The sequence below is a fragment of the Falco naumanni genome, chromosome 12, assembly GCF_017639655.2.
Source record: "Falco naumanni isolate bFalNau1 chromosome 12, bFalNau1.pat, whole genome shotgun sequence".
In the NCBI taxonomy this organism is placed as follows: Eukaryota; Metazoa; Chordata; class Aves; order Falconiformes; family Falconidae; genus Falco; species Falco naumanni.
In genome coordinates, this window is record NC_054065.1 from 28270116 (window position 1) to 28284781 (window position 14666).

A 14666-nucleotide genomic window follows, 5' to 3' on the forward strand; every position below is an offset into this window, starting at 1 on the left:
TGGTCACTACATGACACACCAGTAGTTTCCATCTGCCTGAGATTTTCAGGGCTGTTGCAGCCGCTGTGCCTTTTTGGGCCCTGCTTGTTCTGTGTGGGGGCTTCAGCTGTTTTTTCCTTAGTACCCTTTCCTCTGAAGTGTTGGGGAAAAAATGATGTAGCTACAAGATCAGCATATTAGCTGTGGGCCCTGCAGCCTGGCTGTAAGACGTGACCTTCCTCCTGCTTGGCTCTCCGTCAGTAGGAGCTGGTCTGCAGCCCCAAGAGAAGTGGTTGGCGGGTGCCTGCCTGCCCCCTCTGTCCCAGCTGTGCTGGGCATTGCCCTGGAGATGGAGTTTGGGGTTGCTTCTCCCAGAGGAGAGATTCCACAAAATGGAATCAGGGTCTCCTTCCCTTTCACTTAAAAAAACAAAAGTGGAGGGGAAATGTTTCTTATGCCATATAAAAACCACAGTGTACACTTGGAACTGTGGCACTGGTGTGTAGATGGCTGCAGTGGCCACTTGGTGAGCCTGCCAGGCATCAGTCTTTACCATTCTGTGGTGTGTGTATGTATGTTCTGGGCCTTGTTCTGTGCGAGCTGATGTTTGCATGACTGCAGATGGGAGTAAGGGCAGAAGGGTTTGGCTTCCTCTGTGCAATCTGAACAAGCGACTGGCTACATCGAGGTGTTCTTCTGTCTGAAGGCAGCACCTCTCTCTGTAGCAAGCTGCCCAGAAGAACATGCTGTGAAACACCATGTATGTGTGGGTATGTAAGAGGGGAGAAAGGCTGGCAATCTTGACAACAGGAATTAATTTCCCCTTCAGCACAATTGTCCGAGGAGAGCATGGTATCACAGATGAGAGCTCCTGCTGGGCTTCTGTGAGGACTGTCTCCAGCCTCCCTGGATCTGACTAGCTTGATTCTCACGGATTACAAATCTGCTGCTTTTTCAAAATGCTGTATGTAGCTATGGTGTTTTGGGGTCTTGGTGTTAGGAGGGTTTGTTTTGCCTGTGCATCAGGAGACAGTAAATTTCAGTTTGATTAGAAAAAGTTCTGGTGGACTTGGAGATGTGAAGGCTGTGTCTGCTCTCTACAGATTTCTAGCGCTCACTCTGGATCTGCAATTGCACAGCAGTGTATATTTGCACATGGACGTGTTTCAGGCAAGAATCGTTTGGTATAAGAGGTTTGGCATTGGTGTGAATCTCTGCTTCCATCCTGAGAAGTGCCAGCACGTTCTCTGTCTATGCCAGTGTGCTGTCAAGGCTTTGGACAATTCCCCCTTGCTGTGGCTCACACCTACTGCTCTTTCTACTGCTGCCTGTGGTGTGGGATGTGGGAGACCTTTAGGTAGTGTTTTAGCCTGAGCTACCTGGTGCAGTGAGTTCAAGCACCAACATCTGCTCAGGATCCTGGACAGTTTGCATAGCAGCACAGACATTCATGGAGGCTGTGACTTGCTGCTGTTGGCCCTCAAGCCAGCAATGTCAAAGTTGTCACGAGTGTACAACTTCAGTCCGTGCCCCTGGGTTGTAGTGTAGGCGCTGTGTGTAGTCCCAGTTTGATTTATCTAGGGATGGGCAGATCTCCTGTTGAATGCGGGCTAACACAACGAAGTGAGCTTGCTGGGGTAAGGGCGTTCTTCACCCGTATGCTTTCTCTCCTTGCCCTCAGGAAAGAAGGCAGTGATGGATTCTAGCCCATTCCTGTCGGAGGCCAATGCAGAGAGAATCGTGAGAACCTTGTGCAAGGTCCGGGGAGCGGCACTGAAGCTGGGACAGATGTTAAGCATTCAAGGTAAGTGGTCCTCGACTGTCCTTAGTTAACGCTGCCAGGTGGGGCATTTGATTTCTTGTGGTCCATGGTCAGCTGCCTGGAATCAGTTAGTGTCAAATGAATGTGGAGAAACTAGACAAGTGGCTTTCTTGTGTGAGAGCAACGATGGAGATAAGTTTGATTCAGTTCAGTCTAATCCCACTATGACATAAGTAGATGTGTGCGCTGTATGTCCCTATTGTGTCAGGCACATAACTGAAATTGGTTGAAAATAAGGGGACACTGTGAATCCTAATGCCTGTGTTCAGAGCAGTTGTTGAGAAGCAGAGCTATATCACACTCTACATGCAGGTGTCCTGCTAGAAAGGAGGAGGATGATGACAAGAACATGATCCTGTTCTTTGTTTACTAAAGTGGTCAAGGTTATACCCTCTCCCATTATAGCAACCTGTCTGTAGTTTACATGCTGCTTTGGTGCTGAAGTCTCGCTGGAAAGGGTAATACAGCTGGTAATCTTATCATGCATGAACTGCTTGGTTTTATCTTGAGGAGACTTCAAACTGGTATGTGCTTCGTTGGGTTCTGAAGTCAGTGATCACAGGTGAAGGCATGAGTGACATCAATGTCTGCAACTGAACTGTTAGGTTACTCCTGCAAGATAGCAGGTGTGCTGAATTCAAACCTTATCTGGACCTGTCCACTCTTCCTTCCTGCCCAACTTGATAGGGAAGGAAAGAACCAGCCGAAAATAGCTGTTACACTTGTCTGGAAATAACTTTCAAGATGTCACTGAAACTGAGTCAGTGTCTGAGTGTTTGAAGTACTTGGCTTGCTTGGCTTGTGCTTCTACTTGAATTTTTGTAGGTGTTGACTGATGAGGCTGGATCCAGCATTGTATTAAATAACTTGGGCTAGCCAATACAGCAAGACTGGCTCTCTGGAACCAGGAGCCCTGATTGTGGCATTTCATTATTCTTTGTTGGCTAATCGCTACTTTTAGGTGTGTGCCAGGCTAACGGCAATGTTAATGACGGTAGGTGGGAGGCAGCAGCTGCCATCCGCATGCTGTTTTCTCACCCTCTAGAAGCTGCAGGTGCCAAAGACTGATGGTTCACAGCACAGATCCAGGAGGAGCTCTTGTACTCCTTGCTTTCTGTGGCCAGTGCCTCTGGTATGTTGGGGGGAGTGAGCCATGCCTGGGAACTGTCTCTGAAGTTAATTTGGCTACTGTAGGTGGGGATTAATTTTAAATTCTTAGGATGCTATTAAGTTGCACCTGATGTGTGCCCAGAGCCTCAGCACGGCTGCCTGAGGCTTGAATGTGAGTGAAGAGGGAATAGCTGTGAAAGGCCAGCTCTGAGGAGCAGAAATGCTCTGGGTTTTTGTCGCTTGCCTGCTGTCTCCTAATGTTACTGAGCTCTGGCAGGAGTGTCAAACACTTGCCGACTGACTTCATGTTGGTGTCAGAAACATACAAGTCTTTAGCAACCTCAGTGGTGCTGCCCAGCCCTCATTTGACTCTTGTGACGAGTGCGTGGCGTGCTGCAATGCCTGGCGAGAACACAGGCCCCTGTTAATCTTGCTGAGGGACAGCTGTGGTGAAATAAGTTAGACACTTCCAACAGTGTGGAGTATCTGCTTCTTGGGCTGGCTATTCGGACAGGAGGGTTTCACACAGTTCCTGCCGCTTCACAGGCTTCTCTGTGGCCTGGTGAGTTCAAATCGCCGCCGCTGTTAACAGCAATGTGTGCTTATTGAGCATTGAGGCGCTCTGTTGCCGTGTCCACATGCAGCTGAGCACCTGTGAGCTAAAGCACCCAGAAGTTACAAAGCAGTGTCCTTAAAAACCCTGGAGGTCATGGATTTGTGAGGGACCCACGTCCCTGAAGGTCATGCACAGAAAGGATGCCAAGGGCCCCAAAATCATTTTGTGTTCCGGTGTGTGTGCTCTGGAAGATGTTGGAACTGTATTTGCCAGTTGAGTGCCCTGCCTTGCCTCTTGCTTCATGCTTTGTTCTGGTAAGGCCTCAAAGATGTATAACCTTATTCATCAGCACGTTGTGAGCCTTGTTTTGTCAGAGTTGCCTCTGCAGCATGGCTGACTTTTACCATTGCTGCTGAGTTTCTGTACAGTCAGTCTGACTTGCAGGTTTCTTGGCTATTTGGCATTGCACTCGTGAACAAAGCGGTGGTCACGCAGCCACAGTTAAGAATGCCCCGTCAGGCTAAAAGCTGAAATACATTGTGAGTTCTTTGGATGTCAGCAATAAGCAAAATAACAGCAGTTGATCCTAAACGCCTGTGGCAGACCCTGATACCTTGACACAAATGGCTTCTGGGAGCAGGAGTCCCTTCTAGGGAGGTCCGTTCCCCTGCACAGTCATCCTAGGAGGTGCAGGTTATGTTACAGCATGGTGGTTAATACTTTCACGTACCCCTGAGAATATTTTTTATGACATTGAGGGTTAACAGTGATACACCATCGATGATTCAGCAGAAGTTTCTTTCAGCATTTGGCACACGCACACAAATGCGATGGTTAGCCTTCCTGCAGGGTTAGAACATCACAACGGCAGTTTTACTCGCTGTTCTTGCAAAGCCTGTTAATCTCTGACAGCATGGGGGCTCCTCTTCAAAATTCCTGTTGATGCCACAGTGGGGTTTTGCTAGTACCTTTAAATGTTACTCATGGCTTTGGTGGGAATGCTGTGTGTCACTGTCATGTCTCTGCATTATGTATCTCTTTCTCACTGTTGCTTTCCACCCCTCTTCCCAGGACAGTGCTTCTAAGGTAGCCGTTTTTTGTTTCCTGGGATAGACTTTGTTGTACATGCATCTGTAAATGCAGAGGAATAATAGATTTTTATTTGAATGTCACAAGCGCATGTGCAGGTTGAATTCTCAGGATTGAGGGTGGCAGCCTGGACTTTCCCAGTGTTGGGAGAACAGCAGATAAATGTAATTCCTTCGTAATCCTTTATGAAATGAAAAGTTTGCCAGAACTGGTGCCTTTTCTCTGAGCTGTTGCAGGAGCCTTCACTCAAAGGAGAGGACTAATCTTTCAAAATGCCCCTGCTCCTCCTCTTTCTTATAAGTGTAAATATTTGCTTGCTAAATCCTTCTGACTTGTAAAAGAACTTCGGGCTCAGCTGTGGTCTTTTCTGCCCACTTGTAGTTGCTTTGCATTTGGGGAGTTGTTTATGGCAGCAGATGCTGAATCTCAATTTCTCTGAGTTCAGTACTTGTGCAAGTGGTGGTTTCCATTGCACGGCTTTCTAGAGAAGCTGCTGCCCCTTGAAATGAACTGGATTAAACCATGCAATGAACCCTGGGGGTGCTGGGGTGGCTTTCCAGAGGTTTCCTTCTGTGTCTTGAGTTTCCATGACATAATGGCATCTCCTAGAGCTGAATCTGTACCACTGTCAGCAAGAAAGTGAGCTGGCGGATGGCAGAGGCTTGTGCAGAGCGCTGTCGTCTTGGGTTTGTGCAACCTGCCATCACACCAAAAAGCCCCCGTGCTGTGTGAGCTGCTGCTGCTCTCGGCAGCGCTGCTGGACAAAGCCAGGGGACACTGACAACTGATGCTTGCTTCCAAAACGTAAAATGTTTCTCAGCATGCTTTCTAGCATACTCATACTTTGGCCTTCCCTTGGTAACTGGGAAGGGGGTGCACAGAAACTTTCTCCTGCTGCAGCTGGAGGGTAGCTTAGGAGACGTTGGGTAATGTGCAGGTTTTTTGCAAGAGTGAAAAGGAAGGAGGAGCTTTTTCCCTTTATTTTGCTACTTGTGCACAGGACTTCTGTTTGGCTCATTTCTAAAGGTGTGATGCCTTAGGAGGTGCACCTCAGGTGCTGCTTCTGGGAACGGAGAGTTTTTGAACTAGAATTATTTCCAGAACCTTCACTGAGGTGTGCCTGGGGGCAGGACAACCTGGCTTGTCTGAATGCAGGTGCGTGTTGCTTTCTGTGCTGAGGAACTGGAGAATGCAATGCCTGCACTAACTGCCGTGTGCTTTTCCCTTGGCAGATGATGCCTTTATCAACCCCCATCTCCAGAGGATTTTTGAACGCGTACGTCAGAGTGCTGACTTCATGCCAATAAAGCAGATGATGGTGAGGATTATTTCTTCCTGCTTATCAGGGGAGGGGGGACAATAAATAACAGAATAAATCTCACCTGTGACATACCCTAGTAAGGGAGGTGGATGGGGATTTTAAAGAGTATTCTGTTAATAACGTTGCAAACTTTCAGTTGTGGGTAACAACTGATTCCTTCTGTCATGTGCTGCCTCTTCTCTCCAAAACAATGAAGCTCAGCTCTAAGCAGGAGGAAAATGTGGGGTATTTCTTATGTCCCGAGACTATGCTGATGGAACAGGATGTTGCATACAAATACGATGGGTTCTTGTTGACTGTAGCCTCCTCTTCTGTTTCCTCTCTTGTCTTTCTCATGGATGTTAAGTCGGTGTCTAGAAGCATGTATATCCCATTTGAGAAACAGATGTAGAAGACTTATTCTGATGGAAAATTAATAGCAGCTTTGTCCTTTTTTTTGTTTGTTCAATCTATCCCACCATCAAGAAGAGCCAGAATGGAACAAATAAGCTTGCTTTCTCCAATATACATGTTCTATCTTTCTCTCTACCTCCCCCTGTAAATTAAGATGTGAAGGTGATGCAAAAGGAATTGCCGGCACTACTTGTCTTCTGAAAGGCACTGAACAGAGCCAGAACTTAAATACGGCAGTCTGGCAATGTAGCAAAAAAGCTGTTAAAGCAAGCTGTGATGTTTAATTATCAATATTGCCTTAGAGAGACACTCTTGGGTGCCTGGATTGCTTCTGTTCAGCTTGGCAGCATGATGAAAGAGGGGAAATATCTAACTCCGTGCTCACTTTTTGGAAGATAACAAGTGGCAACAAAAAGGGGACTGTTGTATTGCTAAGGCAGTGGCATTTGTGCTCAAGACTTGTCCTTCAGGCTAGAGAACAGAGCCTCATGCAGATCTATTGGCAGCTGTTTAGTGCTGTGGGAGCACTGCTGGCTGGGCCACTCGTGATGGTGTGCAGTGATGAGGGAGGGAGGACAATCTAGAAAGCTGCTATAGGTACTTGGAACCACTATAGGCTGTGTGAGTCACCTTAGAGGAACACAGTTTCCAATAGTGAAAATCTTAAATCTTTGCTTCCCGTACCCTGATGATTTCTGTTTATTTGTAGAAAACTCTGAACAATGATCTTGGCCCCAACTGGAGGGATAAATTGGAGTTCTTTGAAGAACGTCCCTTTGCTGCTGCTTCAATTGGTCAAGTTCACCTGGCACGCTTGAAAAATGGGAAAGAAGTTGCCATGAAAATCCAGGTGAGCGTTACAGACCAGCCTTGTCTCTTGCTTTTGCCCCACAGAAGGGCAGAGGAGCTTTATAAGTATGTTTACTGCTAGGTAGATAAGAAACATTTTATTTGGGTCCAGCAGTATCTTACCTAGTGCAAGCAGAGGGGAAAGACAAAAATGGTTTTGCAACTTGAGCCAGTCTCTGACTTGAGAAGAGTGGGAGACATCTCATAGTGTATCATCACAGCGTGGAGATGGGGCGGGGGGGGGGGGGGGGGGGGGATGGGACTGCTTGTACTTCTAGGGCTGTATGCAAGGGTCCTACCTGCTCCGTAGGTCAGTCCCATCTCTGGGATGTGCACATGCCCCTTTTTGGCCACAGCCCAAAGGTTAAGGAAGTTGAAAGTGACATGCAGGCACTGACTGTTGAGCAGTGGCAGTCTGACAGTGGGGGAGGGTATGCACCAGCTCACAATAAAGCGGTCAGAAACTTCACGCAGGTATTTATAACAGAATTAAGTTCTAGAGCTGAAACTCCTTTTACAGTGTGGTTTATAATCCGAAGGAGTGAGGTCCCTTGCTGACTGAGCAGGATCCCCAGGCAAAGCTGGTCATTTAGTGGTTTTTTTATAAAGTGGGGATACTGTAGAAACAGTATAGATGGGTACTGGTGTCGTAATCTCAAACAATTGGTGTCCAAAGTACTTTCTGAAGTTAGGCAAAGGTAACAGCAACGCAAAGTTCACCCTGTGGCATCAGCACACATTCTGCTTCGTGGCAGTTTAGGCTGGTCCCCTTCTTAAAGACAAGATGAGAACAAAAGGAGGCACCTTTGCTAGGACTGGGCTGGTCCCTCACTGCTTGCCCTGTGTACAAAACACTCCGGGGCTCTCAGTGGCATGCGCTTTCAGATGTGGTACAGAAATGACTGACTGCCATAACTGTTGTGGGATTTCTGTGTCTGAGAACCTTTCATGTGTTGGAAGAGTCCTTGTCAGAGGATCTGAGCAAGCTAAGATGTAGCTCCATGCAACCAGAGTGGCCTGTCTGTCTCCTGTTTTAGGTGCTGGGCTTTAAATAAACTTTCAGAGGATGGGTGTGTGGCTCTGTTATGCCCTTGGTTCATTGTCAGGTTGTGGGTGGCTGTGTTGGAGGCATCGGTGAAACTTGAGCTGAAAGGTGGTTTTATCTTGCTGTGTTCAACTGGGTCATCTAGTCTCAACCCTGCCCTCTCCCATTATGTCCTGCAGTACCCTGGAGTCGCCCAGAGCATCAACAGTGATGTTAACAACCTGATGACTGTCCTGAGCATGAGCAATGTCCTCCCTGAAGGTAAGAAGACAGAGACCTTTGGCTGGCCTGTGTTGAGTTCTGCCAGCCCCTTTCCAGCAGCACGCTGCATGCTTCTCTCCATAGATGGGAGTGAGGAAACAGCGAAAAGGACTTACGAATTGCTAAGTCTGCCCAGAAGATGTCCTGCAGAAAGTGGGGGAGACTGGATGTGGGCAAGCAGTACAGGGCCAACTTGGGGAGCCACGTTCTGCTCCCCTCTCCTGCTGCAGAGCTGTTACTGCCTTTGCTAGGCACGTGCCTGCTCCAGCGTCCACTCTGGGGTGGGAAGTGCACCTGTGTGTGTTTTTCCTGGCCATGTATACGCATGCACTTGTCTCTGGGCGCCCTTTACAGCAAGGGACCCAGGAGGACTCTTGGCAAAGTATAAAGTGCCTGGGTGTCCTCGCTTTTGATGGCTTTCTAAGCGTGAAGTGTGGGCAGTGCTCAGGCTAGGCAGTCTTGCTTTGTCCCTGTTGTTTTCTGGTACGTTTGGCAGAATTCATCCTTCTCCATGTTTCCTGTAGCCCTCAATACCTGCTATTCTCTGCTCTTCCCAGTCAGAGTTGTGGAGAGGTGGAGAACTGTCAGACTTAGAGCTTGCTCAGTGTCCCAGCACACGGATAAGTCCCTTTTCCCAAAGGGAATGCAGTACTGACTGCTCCTTTTTCTAAATACCTGCCTGCAGCAGCTGTAAATCTTAGTGGGACTGTACAGGTACTGTGTTAAATCTGGCTGGGTGCTGACGGTGTCTGGGACGTGCTCTGGTGGCTGGGCAGGGCCCTGCAGGGGCTGCTGCAGTCCCAGCCGTATCTGGCCTGAGCAGCAGATCAGTTTTTCAGCTCGAAGGCTGCACTTGGCAACTCAGACCCTGGCTATGTGCTGCTGCAGCTCACTGTCTTAGTCGTGCTGACTGTTCCTGCCTGGTAGGCAGATGCGGTTTGGAGCGTTTTTTTTGCTGCTTTTGCTCAGGCTAGTGTTTGGGTGCTTCTGCTCCTTGGTGTGTGTCTCTGTGCAGTCGTGCTAATACCGGGAATGGACAGCCTGGGCTGTGGGCTGGGAGCTGTGGGAAGTCAGAGCCCTGCTGCACGAGAACAGCCTGGGTGTACCTTGATTTAAGAGCAGCTGCATCGCCTTGGCCTGGGGTTACCCACAGAACCTGTGTCTAGTTGGAAATAACGTTTTGGCTCTCTGGGGCCTCTTGTACTCTTCAGCTCCGAGTTGGCTGCTTGGCAGGTGCTCCTCAGCTGTAGCTCTGAAAAGCTTAGCCCGAGGGTGTCCTTTTTTCTAAGCCTACACTCTTCTCTGCTGTTTGACTTTCAGGTTTGTTCCCTGAGCATTTGATAGAAGTCCTGAGCAGAGAGCTGGCCCTGGAGTGCGACTACCAGAGAGAGGCTGCCTGTGCAAGGAAATTCCAGTATGTTCACACCATTGCCTTCAACCCCTCCCGTGTGTGTGTGTGAAACTTGGGAGAGGTTGATTGACTTGGGGACAGTGGGGAGATGAATGCCGTGTACCGCAGGGGAAGGGGGTGTGTTTGCAGCCTGAGCAGTCCTCTGGAATTGCCCACCTTGTCTCAGCCAGGCATGTTCTCGGGCAGCTGAGGTGTGACAGCGGTAGCGTACCCTCTCCCCTCCAGCGCAGGCCGCTCTGTTTGGCCGCATGTGAAGCCGCTGCGGTAACTCCCGAGGCCAGGTCGCAGCACTGTTCCGTGTGCTCTTACATCAGCCTGCTGGAAGCCGCTCCCATCCCTTAGGAGGCTTTTCAGTCCAGCTCCCTTACGGCGTTAACACCCAGCACCGCCTGCCTCCGTGGTCTGCTGGAGCGGCAGGGTCCAGATTGGGTTTGTATTCAAGCTGGATGAGGGAGAGCTACTGGAGGCTGGATGCCCCTCCTGTCCCTCTGCAGAACTGCCCTTACGGCATTGTTCCCCTTGGAAAAGGCCTTTCTTCCATGTGTGTGGTCTGGCCCTGAACTGAAGTGGGGTGAGCAGAAGAGCCCAGTGCCCCTTGATGCACCAGCCTGGAGCCCACCTGGGATCCCTGCTCTGGCAGGAGACGTGACCTCAGGAATGGCAGCAGCTCTGAGGCACTGGTGCAGTTTCTGGTGACTTGATCCCTACTGTAAGTGCTGAGGAAAATGACTCCTGGCAGCCTCAGCCTGGGTGTTGGGAGAGGGGCGTAAAGGGGTTGTGTGCTGTGGAGGGGCCCAGCTGCCCTTGGGGCTCCTAACCTTTTTCTCCTTTACCCCTAGGGAGCTGCTGAAAGACCACCCCTTCTTCTATATCCCAAGAGTAGTGGATGAGCTGTGCAGCAAGCATGTCCTGACCACGGAGCTGGTGTCTGGCTTCCCCTTGGATCAAGCTTTAGGGCTGAGCCAGGAGATTCGAAATGAGGTACTGGGGGGTGGGTCTTCCATCTCCCCTCACTCAGAGCAGCATGCTTGGCCTGCCTGGTGACTGCTAGGCGAGGGATGCTTTGTAGAAGGGCAAACTCTGAGCGGTGCAAAGCAGGGCTGGAGTCAGGGACTGTCTAGAGCCTCCCGGAAGATCTCTGTTTAGGGAATTTGGCAGTGCTGTTGGAGTCTCCCCAGGCTGGTCTAGGCCTTGCAGGCGCCAGCATTCAGCAGGGAGGGGTTGGAGAGGGTGAGTGGCAAGGGTGGCTGAAGGGGAGGTAGCCTGGCTGCCTAACTCCTAGACACCCTGTTTCCAGGGCAGGATTTGGGAGGGATTGTCAGCTGCGGGAGAGGGGTCTTGTTGTGCAGCTGCCTTTTTGGGCAGGAGTGCAGAATCAGTGTCGGTGCAAGCCGTTGGGTGTCATCTCCTCCTGGGGGAATGACCTGTGCTGCACAGGGCTGCTGGAAAAGTACCTGTGGGTAAACAGGAGGGGGGATGTGGGGGTGGGTAGATGGTGGTGCTGAATATAGCAAGGGAATGGAGTGCTGTGGTGGGACAAGCAGCTGTTCTAGTAGCAGAAATAACTGTCCTGGTATTTGGATATTTTTTTGTGTGTGTGTGTCTTGGTGTGAGCTGTCAGCTGTTAGCAGGTCACTGGGGAAGAGGGCAGAGTGTTCCTCTAGATAAACAGATGTCAGCGTCAGACACTGGACTTGAAGCTATGCCAGACCTGGCTGCCTGTGACCCCTCAGCTGCCTGTTCTTAGGGCTTGTCCCCTGTGATGAGCTGCTGTATCATCAGGGCTGCCTTTTAAAAGGCTGTGAGGTGGGGTGGTGCTGCAGGAGCAGCCCTTCTTTCCTATAAGGCACTGGCCTGGCTGACCCACAGCCACCTGACCCAAATGGCAAGTGTCCTACAGCAGGGTCTGGTGATGTTTCACTCTGCTTTGCAGAAGCTGGAGAGGGGTAGCGAGGCTGGCAGTTCTGCTGAACAGGCTCCAGCTTACCTATCCTCACCAAAGAGCTCTGCTGTAACATAGAGCCCGCTGCCGAGTTCCTCGGGGACTGCTGCTCTTGCTTCCCCATGCCTGTGGGTCTGCTGATCATCCCTTGGGAAGGGTCAGTGCTGAGCCCAGGGGAAGAGGTGGCTGAGGAGTATGTGGTAGGTGTGTGTATCCAGTGAAGACCCCTTTTAGTAACGGTTTGGTCCTAGCTCTGTATGTTTGGCAGCTTTTACAAACATACACTCTTTAGCTTCTTTGGGTCTTTAACTTGAAATGCCCTGGAAACCCCATCTTATTTCTCTGAGCTGCATTGGCTCCACTTGGCCAAGGTCCCGTAGGATTTTCTACCAGGGTAGGCTGTAATGCTCTAATGGCCTTCCCTGCCTCTGCTTCTGGATCCCTCTTTGCACTGTGAAGATGTTCCTTTGCTTTCAAAGCAACAACCAAGTGTGTAGTCAAAGCTGGGAAGGTGAAAGGCAGGACCAGGATGCAGGAACGCGTGTAGCTGGATGACCCCTGGAGCCTGCTGTTCTCAGCTGCTGATCCAGGGTAGCAGCCTCCCCGGAGGCACATCCAGGGGCTGGCAGGAACTAGCTCAGGCTGGTGTAGAACTTGCATGGCATCTGCCCTGTCTGCTAAGGATGTCCCATGGCAGGTGTGGGGCTGGGAGTTGCCGAGAGGTGCTCCCTCGCCTCTTCAGGAGTTTTGCAGCATGGAGCAGGTAGTTTCTGCCAGCGTGGTGATGCGTTCCCTGTTTGTTAATGCCTGCTGTAAATTACACGTGTGAATAGGGTTTCCTGCCCTCCTGACTTGCTGCTTTCTCTCCTTGCTTTTCAAGATCTGTCACAACATTCTGGTCCTGTGTCTGCGGGAGCTGTTTGAGTTCAGATACATGCAGACTGACCCAAACTGGTCAAACTTCTTCTACGACCCACAGTTGCACAAGGTAAGTCCAAGTAGCTGCTATTCTGTTGGCTTTCACCAACTTTTGGTTACTCCCCACTCACAGTTTAATAAGCCCTTACCGAGATTCTCTCAGATTCTTGTCCTTGGGCAGGTAGGACAGCAAAACCTGTCCCTTTGCCACTTGTCCTCCCTTGGTCAGAGTAGGTGAGCAGGGCTCCTGTAATGGTGGCTGGCTGCCTGTCTTTGGCCTTAGATCCAGTCACAGCTACTTCCTGAGCCTCAGGGTCTGTTTTGAAGCTGGTCTGCAGGAAGTTTTAGCTGGCAGTGCTCTACCAGGGCACACCTGACCAAGGACTCTTGAGTTGAATGTTCTTGCGCTGTGCTGAAGATAAGGTAGCAATTGCAAATGTCCTGCTTGTTGGTTTGGCTGCTTGCTTGTGCCGTGCAGGTCAAATGGAGCCGCTGTTCATCCCTGAGGTCTGTGGTAGAAAGTGCTGGGCAAAAGTTCTGTGCTGCTCTGTCCCCGTACCAAAACCCTGAGCAGAGTTTACCAGCTGAGCAGGCGTGACAGCGTGAGCACAGGCTGTGCCTCCTCTGCCGTGTACTAGTGCAAATGTTTGTGCTGCTGTCGGGGAATAAAGAGGCTGGGGGGAAGCTGAGCTGCAGTGGAAAGGCTCTCCCCCCAGCTGAGCTCCCTGAAGGCATCAGGAACATTCTTAAGGTCAGGCTGTAGTGGAGTGGTTGACACTGTCATACAAATGGGTCTGTCCATTGCTAGGTGGCCCTGCTGGACTTCGGAGCAACACGAGGGTTTGATGAGAAGTTCACAGATGTCTACATTGAGGTGAGTCCTGGAGTGCTACACCTGGGGGTCTTAAGAAAATTTGCAAAATTATGCTTATCTCCTAGCTGTATCACTTTGTACTTGGGTGCGGAGGGAAGCAGGGCTGGAGGCAAGAGAGACTTCTCTGTCCCTTGCCACAGCCTTCTGCATGTGGGCCGCCAGCCTCTGGCTATCCCAGTTTGGGTGTTCAGATTGCATGACAAACGTGGAGAACTGTCATGTTGCTTACTGGGGGACTCGAGCAGCAGAGCATGTCAGAGCACTCGGAATTCAGGGATTCCTCTGTGCGGGTGTGCAGGAATTGCTTGTCCCTGCCCCTTCCTGGGAGTTCTAGCTTGCTTAGACTGATAAACTTAGTGGTCACAAGTGTGTTCTGTGATCACCACATCCTGCACTTGATAAGCTGAGCTGCAGGGGCTGGCAGCCATCACCCAAAGCATCTCGTGGTTGGCTTTACTCTTTCCTTGGGGGAGGGGCTGATTGATTTGTGAAGCTTTTTTGATGCCTCTTACATTCTCTGGGCTATGTGTAGCCCTACTGGGAAGAGCTGTCAAGAGCCAACAGCTGTATCTTTTTGCCAGTAGCTCTTAAAAGGGCTAACATGCGGACCCCTGGAGAGGAGGGTGGAGGCAAGGAAGTGAGGGGGGCAGCTCATGTGCCTGCAGCTACTTTTGAGTCACCCACTAGCTCTCCTGAAAGTGTTCCTCCTATTCAGGTAATCAAGGCAGCTGCTGACATGGACAGAGAGAGAGTCCTGAAGAAGTCCATTGAAATGAAATTCCTCACTGGCTATGAAGTCAAGGTATGGAGCAGAAGGGTCTGCCTTTAGCTGTGGCCATCAACAAGGCTTTTTTTTTTTTTGGGGGGGGGCGGGGGGAGCTGTCTGTGGACTTTCCTAGATTTCTTGTTGTGGCAAAAGCCAATGTCAGCCTGAAAGCCCTGTTGAGAAGGGGGCGGGCAGGAGGCCAAAAAGGTTTTGGCTTTTGTTCTCTCACTTCCTTTTGGGAGTGGGAGCAGGAATGGTGATACAGTTAGCCCCAAACCCAGCCTGTCCGCCTCTCCCCCAGCAAAACCCTGCAGGTGGTGATGACTGCTG

The 14666-nt window shown here is 50.3% G+C and overlaps 1 protein-coding gene across 2 annotated transcripts in view; it reads left to right on the forward strand.

Moving 5' to 3' along the window:
* COQ8A (coenzyme Q8A) overlaps positions 1-14666 on the forward strand; it is a 46544-nt gene that overhangs the window by 30276 nt on the left and 1602 nt on the right. For both annotated transcript variants that reach the window (XM_040612203.1, XM_040612204.1), the window contains 9 exons: positions 1661-1783; positions 5789-5874; positions 6980-7120; positions 8344-8425; positions 9746-9839; positions 10676-10817; positions 12659-12766; positions 13505-13570; positions 14286-14372. In XM_040612203.1, the coding sequence (XP_040468137.1) occupies positions 1661-1783; positions 5789-5874; positions 6980-7120; positions 8344-8425; positions 9746-9839; positions 10676-10817; positions 12659-12766; positions 13505-13570; positions 14286-14372 (929 nt within the window). The remainder of the gene's footprint in view (positions 1-1660; positions 1784-5788; positions 5875-6979; positions 7121-8343; positions 8426-9745; positions 9840-10675; positions 10818-12658; positions 12767-13504; positions 13571-14285; positions 14373-14666) is intronic.